The 20,420-nt window shown below is 38.7% G+C and overlaps 1 protein-coding gene across 1 annotated transcript in view; it reads left to right on the forward strand.

The window, feature by feature from the left end:
• Positions 1-20,420, forward strand: part of shank3a (SH3 and multiple ankyrin repeat domains 3a) — a 167,383-nt gene that overhangs the window by 126,852 nt on the left and 20,111 nt on the right. Inside the window, exons 14-15 of the mRNA XM_029281382.2 lie at positions 15,760-15,835; positions 19,092-19,174. Coding sequence (XP_029137215.2) covers positions 15,760-15,835; positions 19,092-19,174 — 159 coding nt within the window. The remainder of the gene's footprint in view (positions 1-15,759; positions 15,836-19,091; positions 19,175-20,420) is intronic.

The following is a 20,420-nucleotide window of genomic DNA, read 5'->3' on the forward strand; positions in this document are numbered from 1 at the left end:
CTGCCCGTAAGGATTTTGCCACGCTCTCTACAGATGAGGCTACAGACACACTCTGCGCCACACTAGCCTCATCTCTTAACAAACTCTGCCCTCTAGTGTCCAAACCCACTTGCAAAACCTCCCCTTGTCCATGGCTCACTGAAGTCATCAGAGAGGAAAGAGCCGGGCTCAGGGCAGCAGAGAGAAAATGGCGAAAATGCTTCATTTTCCTACAAGACAACATAGTATTAGAACAATTTCTGCAATACCAGAGATGCAGATTAACTCACTGCTCCAACAACCTCCTCCTCCACCCTCCACTCTGCTCACACCAGACATGCCTCATATTTTACTGAAAAGGTTGCAACCATCAGTAACCTGAGCCTGTCCAACTCAGCCCAAAGGCACCAACCAAAAAAAAGTGCCTCACTCACCTCATTCTACCCTCTGACAGAGGTAGAAGTCTCTAAGCTTATGCTAGACTCTCGGCCCACCACCTGTCCTTTAGACCCAAAACCATCAGGCCTTCTGCAGACCATTTGCTGAATACTTAATATTCCAGTTAAGCATATTATCAACTCCATCACCGGGTGTGCTCCCCACTGCATTCAAGCAAGCACGGGTCACCCCTCTCCTCAAAAAACCCACACTCAACCCAGCCCAGGTTGAAAACTACAGGCCGGTTTCACATCTGCCCTTTCTGTCAGAAATACTCAAGTGCATAGTCTTTAATCAAGTCTCTGAGTTCCTTTCCACAAATGATCTGTTTGACCCTAATCAGTCAGGCTTTAAGCGGGGCCACTCTACTGAGACTGCTGAGACAGTAACAGAATCGCTACGAGCTGCTAGAGGTGCGGGTCAGTCCAAACTTCTATGGCTGCTTGACCTGTCTGCTGCTATTGACACAGTTGACCATCAAATCCTCCTATCCACGCTCTCTGAACTTGGCATCTCAGGATCTTTCCTCTGCTGGTCCGTCTCCTACCTCTCATGGAGATCTTTTAGAGTGTCTTGGAAGGAAGTGCACGATTTATCCACAGGGGTGCCCCAAGGGTCAGTGATCGGTCCCCTTCTCTTCTCCATAAACACCAATTATCCGCACTCATGGCTTCTCACACCACTGCTACGCTGACGATACCCAGCTCTTTCTGTCAATCCCGCCAGACGATTTTACAGCCTCAACAAGAATATTATCCTGCCTTGCTGATATCTCTAAATGGATGAATGAACGCCACCTTCAACTCAACCTTTCATAGACTGAGCTCCTTTTCATCCCAGCCAGTCCCTCTATGCAACCACATGTCAATATCCAACTTGGTACAACCAAACTCATGCCAATAAAATCTGCCCAGAACCTGGGTGTCATGATTGATGACAAGGTAACATTTTAAGATACAAGTGGCTTCCATTGCCCGGTCATGTCTATACAACATTAGGAAGATCAGACCTTACCTGGCAGAGCATGCTGCACAGCTCCTGGTACAGGCTCTTGTGATATCACACACTGACTATTACAACTCCCTACTGGCAGGTCTTCCTAAATGCACTAACAAAACCACTGCAGGTGATCCAAAATGCAGCAGCATGACTGGTCTTCAACCTACCCTCATGCCCACTACGCTCTGCCAATGAAAGGCGTCTGATGCATTCACTACAGGGTCATAAGTCTCTAACTAGCCTCTTCTTATCAGTTTTGTTCATGTAGATAGTATGTAGTGAGTTAAGTCACTAACTCTTGAGCCGCAAACGCTGACACAAAAAAGAGCAGATTTTGTGCATGTGCATACATACAGAAACACTTTATAATGCTAATGCACATGCATACAATTTATTTATTGTCTTAATGCATTTTGCAATCAGAAAACAGATTATCATAGCCAACTTCTCCATCTTATAAGCAGAGAGAGCATAAAACCACAGATTTAGAGACATGTCTTTGGTGTTGAAGTTTAGCTGGGTCAGTGTTGTACACTGTCAGTTCAAGAGGAGTCCAGCTGTTTAGCCCTCTAAAGAACTCTCCATTAAGTGTCCTACAGTAGCACATCTCAAGGTGTGTGTGTGTGTGTGTTGTCTGTTTGTTGGCAGCAGAGTGATGGCCACTATCTGTATTTTTCATCAGAAGTCAGTCGAGTGTGTTGAGCCATCTCTCTCTCTCGCTCTGGAGGACGGATTCGTATCAAATCATAATAGATGGCAACGCTATTTGATCAATGAATCAAAGCTGAAGCAGGTCTAACAGTGGAGGAGAGACATATCACATTTGACAGGGGCCGCATCGGTTGACGGCAGGTCACATGCACGCTCGCACATGCACTCTCACACACACAGGGACAGGTTACTGCATTTCTCTCAAAGAGTCAAATCTCTTTTACAGTGTAATGGCTACACTTACACATTATATCCACCTCTACTAGTCATTCACAGAAGTAAACTGTGGACTCAGTGGGCTGAATCATTTTGTTTACAGAAAGGCTTTCACTGTCATGACTTGGAAACTACTTTGCTTCACTCTTGTAGGGTCATGAATCTACAAAAATCTTTCAACACACACAAACATACACACAGAGAGTAAAATATCTGGCTAAGCTGGAAAGCCTCCGTCATGACTAATCTCATGCTCTTCCTTTACTCAAGGACAACCCTGCTCTTCAATTTCACCGGTTTCACTCTTCCTCTTCCTCTCAGAGCTTCAGGTATACACTTTTCTGTAGGGCTGAAAATTTGAGAATTGCAATTTAATAATTGTTAATGAATACTTATGTGAACAAGATTCATATAGTAACTGACAGATTTGTGAAGTCTCATTGTTGGTCTTAACTTACCTTAACTTGCCCAAGATTGAAAAAATATATAATTCTTGCTCTTTTTTGGGCAGCACCTTTCCCACTGAACTTTAGCTAATTGTGAAGCAGTGACCCCATATCGTCTTTATGCAGCATTATGAAAGTTTAACAAAACAGAAATTCACAAACTTAACCAAAATCCATTCTTAAGCTTATGTTGATCAGAGATTCTTGATCATAAACCTAGGGGGCTAGAGTGTGTAGGCACTATCACATTTATTTTTCCAGTGCCCAAAATATATCTAAGAATAAGAACTTGCAAGATGATCGTTTTTAATGCTCTTGATATCAATTTGTTTTGTCCTTATTTAATGGACATTTTCAACAGTAGTGATGTTATAGGGAATGAAGAAGAGAAGGGGAGGCAGAACTACAGAATTGCTAACTTTCCCCATCTTACAGTAAGATTTTAAACACAGTAATAATGCTGAACTTACAGTGACACTTCCAGTCACTGATGAGTGAAGTTGAGCTGCACTGATTCATCAATTGCATCGACTCTCAGTTCAGCTTCTGGTGTCAGGGTTGAAGACGCATTTGTTTCTTATTTAACACTCAGCCTTTGCTGCTTCCCCTCCCTTTCCTTGATTGTTTGTTTTGTCTGTTTTTCTGTGTTTCCATCTTGACCTTGACTCAAAGCCGTGTGTAGTGATGAGCTGTCACAGTCTTTGAAAAGCTCGTACAGTAGTCACTTCTTGTTGCCTGAATCTGACTGAATTATTCAAGACATGCACTTTGACAGAGTAGAGGTATTTATAGCAGCTGGTCTCTGCCTCTGACACAATCACAGTAACAAGGAGTTCTCTGAAGGCTCTTCAACAAACTAAACAATTCTGACGGAGGGGAGGCGGAGAGAAAGAAACACCGCAGACTACAAGAAATGTGAAATAATAGCTGGAGTTGTTTGCTGGAGGCTCAAACAGAACGGGAGGCGCAATTTTCAATGCTTAAAGGCAAAAAAGTCCTATCTTACTCGAAAAAGTTTTTAAACAAGAGATGTTTTTGAGTGACTTTGAATAGCCACTTGGAAGTTTTCAGAGTTCAGGAGTTTTTTCGTCTGTGGGTAACAGAAGAAGGAAAGAAAATGGCTTTTTTCAGTGATTCATTGGCAGACGAACCAGGCGGCAGGATGGAGGGATGACCTACTTATCAAAGTCTTAAGGTGGATGTTTTAAAGATAGAGCTCAATAAAAATGGACTGTTGTCCAGTTGTGGTGTCAGATCTGCCTGTGATGTGTAGCAGGATAGACGGGGTGGTTACAGTCGTAAAGGCAGAGCAACCACACTCCACGTGTCATCGACTGCACTGGGGTAAGATCAGTATTCTTTGCTCTGCTCTCATGTCAGCACACCGACTGATACTGAAAGCAAACATATGGCTCATACTGCATGATATGTTTAAATGGTTTCTTGAAGGAGAGCCTAAAAATAGCTCTCCTCTGTAAATTTCAGAAACATAATATGACTTAGTGTTAAAGGGAATAGAGTAAAGACGCAGGAGTGTAGTCTGTTATGTGTGTCCAAACTTTTCCATTTTTAGAAGAGACGGGAGAGCACTACTTCAAATATAACTGACAATGACTGCGATTCACTGCAGCATTACATTTGCAGTATTTAACTGATTGTCAAGTTAATATTAATATTAAAACTAGATTATTTAAGATAATTTCATGTTATTGCTATTCTCTTCTCAGCCCCTCCTTCCCCTGAAATGAAAAGCTTTATTGTTTTATTCATGAAGATATATTTTTTTTCATGCTGCAGTTCTCTTACTGGTAGCTCTTTTTCAATATATATTTGTAATTAAAATCAAATGAATGGCATATGAGAGGGCAGATCTGTCTTTTTAACTTATATAGCATATAGCAGCAATGGTCCACCTTTTCTCATTTAAACGCTTTTATTCATTCAAGTTCTTTACTTGCACATTTCAAATATTACACCTGTTTATAATTGCATCAGAACAATATCTGATCTTGACTTTTATTAAGCTGCTGCTGTTCATGTATTTAAAGGCTTTATTGTGATTTTTCACACTTAAATATAATATAAATCAAGTTTATCCTCTGAAAATAACTCTGTGAGTCATGACTGTATACAATGGGTGTAACACCCGAGTCCCACTGTCTGTGATGTTTTCAGAGTTTTCAGAGTCCTATCTTCACTTTGTTTACATCGCCCGGACGGCCGGCTGACTCCTCCCCTCGTGTATAAAAGTAGTTTAATTGAGGGACTAGAGAAAAGAAGAATAACATACTGTACTCACTGCTTAACTGTGTTTCTAGATCACGCTCATTTCAGGTAAATTTACATGCAGTGTGAAGATACCAGCATAATAAAGATCGCTAGCATTAGCATGCTAACACAACAATGCAGCGCCAGTTGTTTTGGTTTCATGCTGGATCAAAAAATCGCATACAAAGACTTTAAGGATATAGATATAAGGACAACATCTATAAACAGTAATTGTACATACCCCATAAACAGTTATTCACAGTTCACCTTACATCCTTTTTCTCCATGTTATGTAGCTAATATATTGAATCCAGGAAATCATTGTATTGACTCCACTGCTTGGAAATGCTTCCAGAATTACTTTTCTGATAGATTACAGTGGGTGAAGTCTGGAAATCATTTCAATTCAATGTTTCTACAGTTGACAAAGAGTGTTCCACAGGGGTCAGTTCTGGGCTCTGACTTGTTTACTACTTACATCGATATTATTGTCTCCTATATTATTGTATGATATTGTACCTGACAGTAATATAAAATCTTTATGCAGATGTAACTATTTTGTATTGTTTACTTACTGTGCACAGCCTGCATCTGGGAATCTACAACTTTCCTAAATATCCTTCAGAATGCACTTATCAGTCTTAAACCTGTACTTAATACCAGCAATACAATTTTGGAGAGAAATACAATGCATGGAAGCTAGTTGTGCACAAAACCAAGAACACCGCCGTTCATAAGCGCTTATCGAACTGTAGATGCTGCACCTGACGGTTCACTATGATATTGACAATTGTTCCTATCCTAATCAACAGGGAAATATTTTGTATCATATTTAAATATACCTTCCATATTTGCTTTCTCCTTTAGCTTGCACTTACACATGAGCGCTCACTCTATCTCCCTGCTGCTGGTCAGGAATCATTTGTAAAGAGGCTTTCTGGTTTCATGGTTCGGCAGCAGGTCACAGTTCAGTTTGATAGTTAAAGTTGTGCACTTTGCATGTTATTCTTAATCTACCAGCTCACTGTGGATATTTCTTGTTGTTGTTCTTAACCCCTGAAGTAATATTTAAAAAAAAAAAAACCTTTACCTTGTTTTACATGTGCAAAATTTGTGAGTGATCATCATCAGTTCAGACCACTTCCTGTGGCTGTTACATAATCACATGTAATAGTTTGAATCTAATACGAAGCAGCACAATTAGAACTTTACAATAAAGCCAGGTTATGATAAAAAAAAGCTCTAGCTCATTATATAATTGACTGTCAGGGCAAGGTGACACTACCTGTTACAAATACTCTAAATTTAAAGTCAGCATGACACAATTAATGTCTTAAAGGAGAGCTCACAGTTTACATTTTCTGGGTAGGCATTCCACTGTACTCAATACTGCACATTAAAGATGACATAAATAGTTGAGAGGGAGTTTTTAAAGCCATTCCAGTAACCGATTTATGAACTGAGTGTGAATACTGTGAGTCTGAAGTCATCTACTACCCTCCTCCAACATTCTTTCTCTGTTTTGTCTCATTCTACCAAGGAATAGAAATAGAAAAAATGATATTTAGGAAAAGACAGTAATGTGAAGAGGAAAAAAGAGAGTCCAGGATTGTTCTCATTCATTTAAGTATATAACGTCTATGTATTCAAGGTGTGGGGAGGCCTTAGACTTTACTACACCCAACACTTAGTATTCTTTCCACCTGGTTTGAGAGGTTAATGTTCACAACAAGAGGAGAAAAAGGGGAAAAGGAAAGAAGGGATGTGTGGAAGGAAGAATTAAAAAGTCAATGAGGCTCTCTTGATAAAGTGTGTATGCTTGTGTGCAGCTCTTATCAGTGGTAAACAGCGTAGGTTAATTCTCAATCAGCAGGGCTCAGATACTAAGTGTGTGTGTGTCTTGCGTCCTTCAGACAAGGACATTGAAGATGTTACAATCTTTATGGAATGAGAAAACAACCGTGTGCTCAGACACATTTGTTACAGCTGAAACTCAGAGATGACGCCGGTTTCACAGAATGAAAGAAAGAGCAGCAGTATAACAGTTGGATACAGAGCCTGATGTGCAAAGTGTGCATTCACTTACAGCTAATATTCTCAATTATCAATGAGTTTTCACCTGTAATAGAAAAACCACATTCAGTCTGTAGACATGTAGACGCACTGATCTCTAGAAGTTAGAGTAAAATCTATCATTTACGCGTTTCTTGATAGAATACATAAAAGAGGGGAAATTTTAGTCATGTGGTGATGACTAGAAAAATCAAACTTGTTTTCAAGATGTGTTTTTGGTGGTAACAGATTCAAATTTTTCCACGTGTAGGCTTTTATAATGACCTTTCTTAAGGCTTAAGTCATCTAAAATGTCAAAAAATCAGTTTTCCTTTCTACCTTCTTACATGGTGTTTTAACAATGCACCTCCCATTTAACCTTTACATTTTCTCTTTTATCAGATTGTTGAAAAAAAAAGTTCTGTGTGTGTGTGTGTGTGTGTGTGCGTGAGTGCGTGCGTGCGTGCGTGCGTGCGTGCGTGCGTGTGTGAGATTGAAGTAGAGTTTAGGTTATCTGTGCTATCAGAGCCCTGCCTTTAGATGCTCCTGGGCTGTACAAAATAGATGACAGCTGTGATGAATGACCTGCATTTCACACTCTTAGACCGAATCTGATATCAAATTGCGTGCACAGAGGTACACACACACACACACACACACACACACACATACTGTACATTCACAAATACATATGCAACAGATACACAAAAATATATTCAGTGTGCACAATCTTGCTCATCAACTCCTGAAATCATCCAGCAGTTTGATGTTTCTTTGTCCTCTTCTCTGATAAGGTGTTAGGCTGAATGAATGAGCGCATGTTAGCTGACTCATCGACAACTTTCTCATCCAATTATCACCTCTTCTTTCATCACTACTTACCTTTGACAACAGGGCCGGAGTGGGACTCATCCTAAGCCTAAGGGGACTCAGATCAGACCATTAATGTCGCCTTTTAGCCTAATGTATAAGTCTGAAAAAGTGAACTATTATCTTGTTATGCATAGTGGATATTATCAAAAATCTAATCTCCAATTGGAGGCCAAAAAAAAAGTTCACGACAAGTTGTGGATTAGTATATTTGTTATATTACCATTCTGCTAGTAAAGATTAAAACAAGAATAATAGATCACTTGTACTAGTATTATATGGGTATTGGAACTCATTTGATCATGTGCAAATGTTCACACTGTGGGATAACAGCTGTTATAATTATGTTCTCAAGTCAATGGAAGCCCATTTTCACCTCTATTTTTTTTTATTTAACCTTTCTTTAACCAGGAAAGAAACTCATTGAGGTTAAAAATCTCTTTTTCAAGAGTGTCCTGGCCAAGACAGGAAGCAGCACATTAACAGAGTTTCACACATACAACAAGCTGCCAAACATACAAATACAAAAATACATCATTAGACATTAAAAGACACAAATAACAAATCTGAACATCAAATGTTTGTCAAGATCATCCACAAACACATCAGGGAGAAAATCTACAGCCAGATGTGTCTGCCGCCAAGTCATTTAACATCCTCTTAAAGGCATCCAACCAGAGCAGCTCGTTAAGTTTCAGCTCTTTTTGTATTTCGTTCCAAGTTAAAGGAGAAAGAAAACTTAAACGCTTTTTCCCTCCAATTCACTTCTAATTTTTGGAACAGTCAACAATAAAAGGTCCTGAGATCGAAGATTATAGGTCCCTGTACTCTTCTGACTGATGAAGGTCAGAAGGTATGAAGGAAGCAGACATAAAATAGACTTACTATTTAAGTCTGCGTAGGGTCAAATAAGTCCATCTTAAAAATCTATGAAAAGCTACACTTAATAAAATCTCATGGTAAGTCCTAACAATTAAATAAAAAGTTAAAATGAGAAGATTGAAAGTAAAACATTTAACTTTTTATATAATAATTATGACTAACTCTCCTAATATATCTAGTTCATAATTATAACTTACCACTTGATTTTTTTTATTTTATCAAGGGTAAGTTTTACAGTTTAACAAGTCTTCCCTCATTAAAAAAAATGTCTTACAGTTTGTTTTTTATTTAGAGAAAGGACAGTGGGTAGAGTCAAAAACAGTGGAGAAAGGGAGTGGGGGCAAAAGGAGCCTCATCTCGGATTTGAACCTGTGACGCTTGCTTTGAGGCCTACCATGGCTACAGGCGCCCCTTTCCAATCATCATTAAAGTCTTTATATGTGATTTTTCACACTTAAATATAATATAAATCAAGTATCTCCTCTGAAAATAACTCTGTGAGTCATGACTGTCTACAATGGGTGTAACACCCGAGTCCCACTGTCTGTGATGTTTTCAGAGTTTTCAGAGTCCTATCTTCACTTTGTTTACATCGCCCGGACGGCCGGCTGACTCCTCCCCTTGTGTATAAAAGTTGTTTAATTGAGGGACTAGAGAAAAGAAGAATAACATACTGTACTCACTGCTTAACTGTGTTTCTAGATCACGCTCATTTCAGGTAAATTTACATGCAGTGTGAAGATACCAGCATAATAAAGATCGCTAGCATTAGCATGCTAACACAACAATGCAGCGCCAGTTGTTTTGGTTTCATGCTGGTGCTCAAGGGCGACATCTGCTGGATCAAAAAATCACATATAAAGCCTTTAAGTCAACTCAGTTTTATTTACACAGAGCTCAATCCTTCAGTTTTTTTGGGGAACGTTTCATATAGAGCAGGTATAAATTGTACTCTTCATAATATTAACATTAACTTAATCCTACATGTCCTCTCTGTGGAGTTATGGGCTCATGGTTTGTGCTTCCTCTCTCTGACTGTCAGCAGCAAACGTAATTAAGGAACAAATATTAAGCCTGCCCCCCCCGACCAAGCCTACGGTTTGGCTATCAAAGAACGTTACCGTCCACAGCGACACAGAACATGAATCATGGGTACTCGTACTAGTGAGTGCAGACTGTATGATCTATTTACTGTCTCTGTAAACTGGCCCCTCGCGGACCTCCCTCTGGCCCAGCCCACAGGGAATTTTCCTGCTTCTCCAGATTAGCCACTCTGGGAATATTTGACAACCAGTGCTAAGAAAATGACACATCTTTCCCCCCTGAGAGCGGATATAGAGCAACATAATAAATCACACAAAATACTACCACACTGTCCTCTCTCTATGCCAGCTAGTGTTGAAATGTGGCGATGAACCTGAGGGTCATGGATTTCTTTGGTGTAGTTTTTTTAATTTGGAGGGTATTGTTTTGCAATTTCTGTATGCCGCCTTATCTTTGATTACAAATCCAATTCCCAGTGTGATGGGGGGGAAAGAGTAGTGATGACACTTTCTTTCTGCTTTCAACTACATCATAACCTGTCTATTTGGCCAACACACTAGTCAAGGAGAGTTGTTCACGAAAAAGAAGTCTCAGTCTGTGTAGGTGTTTTAAACTCCATTCTCATCCACTTGAAGGTAGAATTTATCTCCACAGGGACTTCCTCAGAAATAATTACAATTCAGGTAAACAACTTAAGGTTTTTATTTTCAACTTTTTGAAGTTCAGCGGGTTTTCCCTGAATTGCTTTTGTTCCCATTTCAGAGAAAACAGCACAAATAATAACACCAGGTGCACGTCATCGGTGTAGGTGGGAGAGAGCAGTAATTGATAGCAGAGTATGACAGAGACTAGCTGAGATGTTTCAGAAAAAAAAAAAAAAGGCACGCATCTCTTGAATACAGATGCAGCTATCGGAGAAAATAATGTCTCTTTGTGCTTTCTGAAGCTGGATTTCCTTCTTGTTTTACTGAACGATGCAGTAAAAAAATGATGGCTCTAGAAATGATCGAGTGCTTTCTTCTGCTGATGGAGGTTTGATGTTGACAATCAAAAAGCTGTCAAACAGGTGTGTGACTGTGCAGAAAGTGTCAGGGCATGCTATTTCTCATTGGTTTACAATACATGGACATAAACAGAATGGAGGACTAAATGTTTTCTCATGAAGTGCTGTGAATCTTTCTTTTTTTTTCAAAGCAACATTTTTATGAGTTAAACATTATTAAAGCCAGTGAATAGAAAGTGACTCATTGACCGGTTCATGCAGGTTCCTGCAGTGTGAAGCGATAGACCCTGATGAAATAGAGTTTGGTCTCCTCCCTGTGAGTGGGGGGGCATACTGTATGTAGCACAAGAGGAAACCCTGCATACTGTTTAAAAACAATGCAGGAGTTGTAATCAGGGAGCTTGAGCTTCACACAGATATATTCTTTGAGAATGAAGCGCACAGCAACTAAAGCTGTTGATCGAGTGAATCATCAAAAGATTTTTGTTAAAATGACTGGAAGAGGGGGGCGCCGGATGGCCTGGTGGTTGTGTTGCATGCCCAATGTGCGGAGCCTGTAGCGGGCCGTGGGTTCAGGTTTCGACCTTGTCCCTTTGCTGCATGTCGTCCCCCTCTCTCTCTCCTTCCAGCGGTTCCTGTCTCTCTTCAGCTGTCCTATCCAGTAAAATGGCCAAAAAATATTAAGAAAATAAATGACTGAAAAAGAAGTTCCCGAACGCATACTGACGTTCAGTGTGAGTAATCCTGTTGGACAAAGGGGGAAGTTGTCCCCCTGTTCCTTTTTAAATAGTACGATCTGTCCAATCAGTTGAAAGCCTGTACTACTGATTGCATGATTGGTAACAGTCTGATGAGCTATCTTGTGTATGCAGATGACCTGGTTGTTTCCAGTCTGAGTAGCCCTGGTCTCCTGTATGTTCTCTTAATGGTGCTGAACATGAAATCAAATATAACACCAGTAAGAGTGTTGTGTTTATCTGTCAAAGAGAATCAGACGGTGAACCTTCCTGTGTTTAAAGTGTTGATCAATAATCTTGAGGTCTGTTATAAAGTAAAATATCTCTGCCTTTTTATTACAGAAAAAAATGACAGATGATAGATAGATGAAACATTTGTTAAAACTTAACCTCAAACCCCTCCCATACATATATATTAACCTGAATAAAAGATTAAAAGAATACCTCTAGATGAATCAAACTTAAACCTGTGCAATTAAAAAATAGACTTATACAAGAAATGTACATAACCCATTCAGGGATAAAAATATATGTGACATTTAAACAAGAACCTAAAAACAGTTGAGGAAAAAAATCTGAGTATAAAAAATAAAAAAGTGTTGACCTTCTGAAGTTGTGTTGTTTATATATGTACAGAAATCTTTAAAAAGAAGATAGTGCAAAATGATGATATTTGCAGGTAATGCTGCAAGATTTATCCACAAGCAAACATCCTTATACACAGGTTTAGTTTGTTGTAAAGAGTTCTTTCTTTATCTGATTTATTTTGGGGCTTTTTCTGCCTTTATTTGAGAAACAGGAAAGTATATAGAGTCAGAAAATCAGGGAGAGATCGAGTGGGGAATGACATGCAGAAAGTAACCTGAAGATGTCTCTGTTTCAAGTGTATTGTACACTTCTCTATACTGCACACTTATGGACAAACTATAAAGCATTCAGAAACTGCAAGTAGCTTTTAATGATATGACAATATTACTGAAAAGTCCTAGATGTTGCAAGTGACAAGTTTGTGACTGCACGAGCCAAAACTATCCAAGCTGTATTCAGAAATCCCATTGCATGTTCTGGGGGGACACAACAGAAAACAAATCAACAACATGCCATCGAAATGGACAATAATTTAACGAAGAGAACAACAATGTACATATGTGTATGTGTGAGGGTATGTATAGGCAAAACATATGTACTGTATGTATTTTTGATTTTCATTTTCATTGTTTAAGAGGTACCATTGTCTTGGAAATAATCTTTCGTTTTGTTGGAAGAGAGATTTTAAAAGAGAAAGAGATGTTTGTGGTAGGGTGAGGGGTTGAATATAATGTGTTTTTTCTTTTTATTTCATGTAAAAAAAACTGTACTTTATTATGCTAAACTGCATTGCTGACCAAGCGTAAAATCAATAAAGAAATTCAAAGAGAAAAACGTGGATGAGAGAACGAGAGCATACAATTAAGAGAACTGATTGGACTGCTTGATCCTTTTTTTTTTTTTATTTGACTTTCCTTATTTGGTGTGTCACAACTGTCAGTGGAATCTGTTATCAGAGCTTCAAGTTGTTTTTCAGCTGACAGGCTGTCAGTCACACGACAGTCAGATGGACAGGCTGAAGTGGATCTGAGGATTTCAGCCACTTTAAGTCTCCTCGCTGAATTTGATCTCTCCCCACTTATTCCCTCTTTACTTGTCTTTTTCTTGCTCACATATACACTTACAGGATTTCTCAAACAGTTCGATTGACACACTTATAATATTGAAAACTGTAAAAAAAAGAGTGACAGGAAGCCATGCTCATGTGTCTCAGATCAGCACTCTCACAGCTCTGCCCAATTAACGGTTTCTGTGTGTCCTGAAAGGCGTTTGAGGTGTGTAGTCAGCACATTGCTGTTTAGTGGTGGTGCAGTATATTATTGGGATGGGGAGAGGGCATTGATCTCTATCAGCACTACCGAAGGATAAATCCACCCACATGCTGCTAGGAACCACACACACATCAGCTTCTTTACACCAGTTGTCCTCTATACAAGACTAAATACCAAAAATTATGTAAATATTTCTCTGTCCCTCATGCATCACTATGGACATTTCTGTCCATTTGGTCAGATTTTAACTCTTCATCTGGCCATCATTTTCTCTGTGTTAATGCATATGGCACCATTTTTTGTTCTCTTAACAGATTTTGGAATGCACATTTTAATTTATTTAATAGATCAATAGGATACTGGGAAACATGTTTACTACCCTCTGAAGTCACTAAGGACAAAAATGTCCACTTCCAAAAAACTGCTATAAAAATAGAACAGATTGATATTTTTTTCTACTTTTTTCTGCATAAATCTCTTAAACAACTTCAGCCCTGCTCAAAACTACCAAACATTCAATCATTTTTAGGAATTTAACCCTTTAAATGCTAGTTTGATTACTGTTGTTATTTATGAAAAAAAAACACAAAAATGAGTTATTTTCCATAAAACAAATATTTGGTGGCCGGGGGATTTTTTTTAATCAGTCTTGGATATGTCAAAGATTATCCAAAATATTTACTTTGATGTATTGTTAGTTTTTGTGTAGCATCAGATTTAAAATGTAGTTCCCTGTTTGGACATTGGAGGGCGAAAATGTCCAATTTACAAAAACTGCTATAAAAATAGAACATTCATATTTTTGTCTACTTTTTTTTGCATAGATCTCTTAAACAACTCTAGAAATGATATCAAATATTGAGTAATTATCAGGAATTTAACCATTTAAATGTCAGTTTGATTACATGATTCTGGCATTTAAAGGGTGAAATTCCCGATAATTATTCAATATTTTATATTTTTGAGCAGGGCTGAAGTTGTTTAAGAGATTTATGCAAAAAAAAAAGGGTTAAAGTAGAAAAAAATATGAATCTGTTCTATTTTATAGCAGTTTTTTGGCATGGACATTTTTGTCCTTAGTGACCTCAGAGGGTAGTAAATTAAACTGATGCCTGAGGGTTAAAAATAGTTGGACAATTACACAAGTGAAGACAAAGACTGGCTGTTTGTACAGGAACAGCTGTCATGTGCTCCTTATATCAAATTATCAACAACCTTTAAAAAACAGTCACATAACACAAGTTATCTTGAGACTTTATTTTCTAATTTTAAGAGACCTAACATGAATCCACCTGAAGCAAGCACTTGGCAACAGTCGAAAAGCTTTCTTTTAACAGTTGCAGATTGGAGCTTACTGCTACATTGGGCCCGATGTATCTGCAAGTTTATTTTTGTGTTACTTTTACTTTTTTATATGTAATTTTAATAATGTTGGTATTCTGTTTAAATGCACTCTTTATGTTATCCAAAATGGTGTACCCTCAATGTCTTCTCGAGATATAAATAAAGGTTCAGTGAAGAATACTCTTTTAAATTATTATAGTTGAAGCATTTTATTGATTATAACTACTTTATGGATTTTTTAAAAGACATACTAAGAACTAGGGTGGAAAACACAATTACTTTTGGGAATGTTGTGTAAAGTTGAACTAGTCAAACTAAATCTAATGCTAACGACTAAACTGTGTCCTTCCACACTCTTCTTCTTGTGCATTTCTGCAAAGTTTCTAGATACAGATAATTTCCTCAATTTACTAAATTCTTTGACAAAATGCTGCAAGAACAGCGTGCACTAGCATGCAAATGTGGTTGACCTTGCTTTTAACAAACTCTTCTGCACTTTGAATTGAAGCCTTGGATTATGTGTGTGAAAGCAAAATTACATTTTAAAGGGAATCTGACAAAGTCAACATGTGATGGTATTTTCATCATTACAGGTTTAAAAACTTGTCATAATAGTAATGTTTTATTTATAGTCAATATAGTTTACTCTTCCTTTTGAAATTGATATAATCAGGTTTACTCTCTAAACATAAAATGACACTTCACAAATCTCAACTCGAGTCACTGACTTTAAATCTGAAAGCTTCAAATGAAACGCATTGTTGAACTTCTCTTTTTTCCTTCTGAGATATTTTCAGTCTTTGATCACATCACACATTTTAACAGGAGATTATTAAAACTGAATTTGGTAGTCCTGGATTTTCCCGATGTTGTGCTTTGATAAAAAAAAACACATTTGATCTGTTTCACAGAGACTCGAGAGGACCGCACCAAGAGATTGTTCAGACACTACACTGTGGGATCCTACGACAACTTCACCTCATACAGGTACAGCACTTTTCTCTCTTTCTGTAGCCATGCTTGTGCCATCTAGACGTCGGATTTTGTAGTGTAGAGAGTACATACTAAAGCAGTCATAACACTGATGCCAGACCAGGGGTAAATGAGTCCATGTGGAGTGTAGAGTTTTATGCAGCTGCTGCCATCTAAAGGCAGCAGGCTGTCAGTGCACTCAGTTTTAAAAAAGAAAATGTGAGAATTTGTATTACGTAATTTTTTCAACCATTTTTTTGTTAGTCTGAAACATGCACAAATATAAAGTCTCTACATGCATGGCTATAGGCATGTGCATGATGCTGGACTTATCTTCTTTCTTCAGGCTGCTGCTTGATGATTTACTTTTCACTCATTGTTCATTTTTTTTTATTTTTTTTTGTTCCATCCCTGTCTCAAGCTGACATTTGATGATGTGTAAAGAGTGTCATTACTTCAGCTCTTCTAAGTCAGATTTGTTAACCAAGAGCAAGAGTAGCAAGCTTGGGTTATTTTCTAAGGTGCAAATGAACACTTTAATGGCAGACAGACAGTTGGAGACACAGGTCGAGACTGAGTGTGTCTTGTTTCCATCCTCTATACCAACCTTTTTTAAAATGTCAGGTTATTGCATTTAGGATGAGGTTATAATAAATGTCGCCTCTGTTACAAGACCTGCAGGTTTGTCGAAGCATTTTGTTGCAGTCACACTAACTCATGATAATCTCATGAGTCATTAGGTGGTATGTATAGGTTTTTGTTTAGGGATGAGATGTATTACCTTTAAACTAATCTTATTTAGTTCAGACCTTGACTTCAATGGAATAAATGTTTCCTTTTTTACGGGTATGCTATCAAAAAATGAATGCTCTGAGGATACTGGTAATATTTTTAAGGGCTGATGAAACATTTGAATGTTATATTAAATCGTTTCTTAGATATCTGAACTACATTCTGTTGGATTATTATCAATCAATCAATCAATCAAACTTTATTTATATAGCACCTTTCAGACAAATTAAATTGCAGTTCAAAGTGCTTAACAAGAGTGCAGAAAAGTTATTGACTAAAAAGTAGTTTATAAAATCATTGAGAGACTAATGCACACCAAGAATAAAAAAAAAAAAAAATGTATAAAAATGAAAAAAAGAAAATATGACACATAAAAGCAATAAGATATTAAAATGAATACATAGGAGAAGAATATTTGAAATTGTAGTAGGATAAAAAAGACAATACAATAATGTTAAGATGTGAATTGATATAAAGCACTATATAAAAGCCAGACTGAATAAATGAGTTTTCAGACTGCGTTTAAAAAACTCGATATTCTGGGCTCCTCTCAGACCCTCAGGAAGGTTGACTGAAAGCAGCATCACCAAAGGTTTTTGTCCTGCTCTGGTGATTAGAATAACTATAGTTAAAGGAGGGCTTCCTGGAAATCATTTTTTATTGTGAGGCTCGTATGAAATGTGATTTTTCTTATATTGGGTCTGGAGGCAGACAGAGATTCTGAAGGAGGATAGTCAGAATATTACATTAACATCAAATCTGTTTTGTCATATAGCAGAGATGAAAGCATAATGGATAAAAGGTTCCGTTCTCAAACAAGTCATCTTAGTGACTCTTGAACAACACTGTTTTGTTTTTGTGCATAACAATTGAATAAAATGGCGAGAAAGCTTTTTTATGCAAGCAAACCTTTGACCCCCTCCTGCAGAAAGCTTTGTTTTGGGTCTCCTGGCTCCAGCAGCAGGAGTTCTGTGTTCCCTTGGTAAGTCTGAGATTGTGGAGTGTAACAAAAGCTAACAGAGAGTGCAGCCACCCACAGCCTGAACACTTTCCCTCTACATCAGCTTCAGCTCTTGAGTTAAGTTCCCATAATGATGAAAATCACAAAATGAAAACATCTTTACATCCCAATGCTTTTGTCGACGTGAGACTGCAATCTGGACACTGTCCCCACAGTCACTGTGAAAGGCAGCAGAGAACATGTTCTTTGATAGTCTTTTGTTAAAGACTTTATATTCGATTTTTTGATCCAGCAGATGTCGCCCTTGAGCACCAGCATGAAACCAAAACAACTCACGCTGCATTGTTGTGTTAGCATGCTAATGCTAGTGATCTTTATTATGCTGGTATCTTCACACTGCATGTAAATTTACCTGAAATGAGCGTGATCTAGAAACACAGTTAAGCAGTGAGTACAGTATGTTATTCTTCTTTTCTCTAGTCCCTCAATTAAACAACTTTTATACACGAGGGGAGGAGTCAGCCGGCCGTCCTGGCGATGTAAACAAAGTGAAGATAGGACTCTGAAAACTCTGAAAACATCACAGACAGTGGGACTCGGGTGTTACACCCATTGTAGACAGTCATGACTCACAGAGTTATTTTCAGAGGAGATACTTGATTTATATATTTAAGTATGAAAAATCACATAGAAAGACTTTAAGAAGCAGCGTATTCAGGCCACCCTCATAGTATTTTTATACATTTCATTTATGTTTGACTTTCAGCTTGAGGCATTTAGTTAAGTCCCTGCCTTTATCTACACTGTCATAACACTGTCATAATGTCTGATTGGAGGAATAACTCTTTTTGAATTTTGTTTGCAAACCTAGCTAATATAGTGCTATTTACTTTGCTGCTTAACTAACTCTGCTTTGGTTTTTGCTGAGAATTTTTGGACATGGAAATATGGCTTGTAAACTAATTTGATTGTGTGCAGAGTTGCATGGGTTAACGCCACTAACAGCCACCACCCTACAACACTTAAATAAGTTCTCTTTCTATTCCATCTTTTTTTTATCAATTAGGATTATTATTCAGTCTGCGCTTTCCCTGTCTTTTATTTTTTCAACATTCACACCCTTCTCATGTTAAGTCAGAGGATTAGGCAATACAATTACCTCACTTAAAGGTTTTTTATCTCCACCTCAATCACCAGGACTCTATCTCTCCTTGCTCTCCTTCACTCTCCTTCTCCATCTCTCTATCTGTGTGTGTCTAACTAAAAACACAAGTCAGTACAGCCCCTGCAAATTGTGAGCTCTGTGGTTTCTTGCTTGGCTTTGATTGAACTTGATTTGTTAACAGAGAAAGTCAAGTACAAGTTTGTCTGTGTGTGTTCCCCCCCATCTCTTCACCCCCAACCCCGACCCTCTTCCCTCTCCTGCCCTCCTGCTCGCCCCCCCTCTCTCTCTCTCTCTCTGTTTCTGATGATGTTGTTGGGTTCATACCATCTCTCCCTTTGCTCTCTCTTTGACAGTGACTATATCATAGAGGAGAAGAATGCTGTTTTACAGAAGAAAGAAAACGAGGGGTTTGGCTTTGTCCTGCGGGGAGCCAAAGGTGAGAACCAAACACACACACACACACACACACACACACACACACACGCACACACACACACCTTTGATAAATCATTCACAGTGACTACCTACGTGTTTTCAGTGTGTGAGAGTTTTGATGTGAGAAGCAGTTTGTTGATCTGAGTCAGAGTGTGGATCAGTCTGTATTGCTACTGTGTGAGTCAACAGCACGAGCAGCTTTGGTCAACACTCAGCTTGTATACTCAGATACACTCAGGCTTCTGCATTCTTCTGTGTGTGTGTGTGTGTGTGTGTGTGTGTGTGTGTGTGTGTGTGTGTGTGTGTGTGTGTGTGTGTGTGTGTGTGTGTGTCTGTCTGTGTGTGTGTGTGTGTGTGTGTGTGTGTGTGTGTGTGTGTGTGTGAACGCGCTTAGCCCCTATGGCGTCATCCTTGGCTGAGCTGTCGGCTAGCTGTCCCATCTGTTCTCCACACATGGCGTTCAGCTTCAGTCGAGACACACTCCTTTTCACTCCCACTTTCACTCCTCCTCCCTTATTTCTATCATCTTTTCTCCGGCTGCTTGTTTAATTTTTTGTTTTTTCTTCTTCTCTGCATCTCCTCCACCTCCCCTCATCTCCTCCACCTCCCCTCATCTCCTCCACCTCCCCTCATCTCCTCCACCTTCATTAATCCTTCAAACAAAAATGTACGCCTAATCACTTTTTATACATCCAGAATTCCAACAGAAATCACTACTCCCTACTCATCTCCATCACTGCAAATTCATTTTAAGTCCTGCACGTGCCAGCTCCATGATCGGGGCCAGTTACCATGGCAACCCCCTTCTCAGGCACCTTGCCGGGAGTCTGAATGTGCTTTACTGCCTCATCACTCACTACCATGGATCTTGGCTCACCCTGCTCCCTTTTACTCACTCTGTCTTTTACTCCCCGGTACCCTTTACACACACACACACACACACACACACACACACACACACACACACACACACACACACACACACACACACACACACAAACACATGCAGCACACTGAGTGGTCCACTGAGAGCCATCTCTCATGTGTCAGTGATTTAGTTGGATTTGCGCCAAGATTTAATGGAGTTTGGGGTCGCCCCCCTCACTTAATAGTGCATGTGCACAGTTTGTGTTTGTGACTTTTTGTGAAAGCTTGCATCCAGCTGAGAAAGTGTAAAAAATGTGACCGCATACGATTGATTGAAATAGATTGATATAGAGATTAATTTGACAATTAGGCCTCTGCTG

Source organism: Labrus bergylta, chromosome 7 (assembly GCF_963930695.1).
Source record: "Labrus bergylta chromosome 7, fLabBer1.1, whole genome shotgun sequence".
NCBI lineage: Eukaryota > Metazoa > Chordata > Actinopteri > Labriformes > Labridae > Labrus > Labrus bergylta.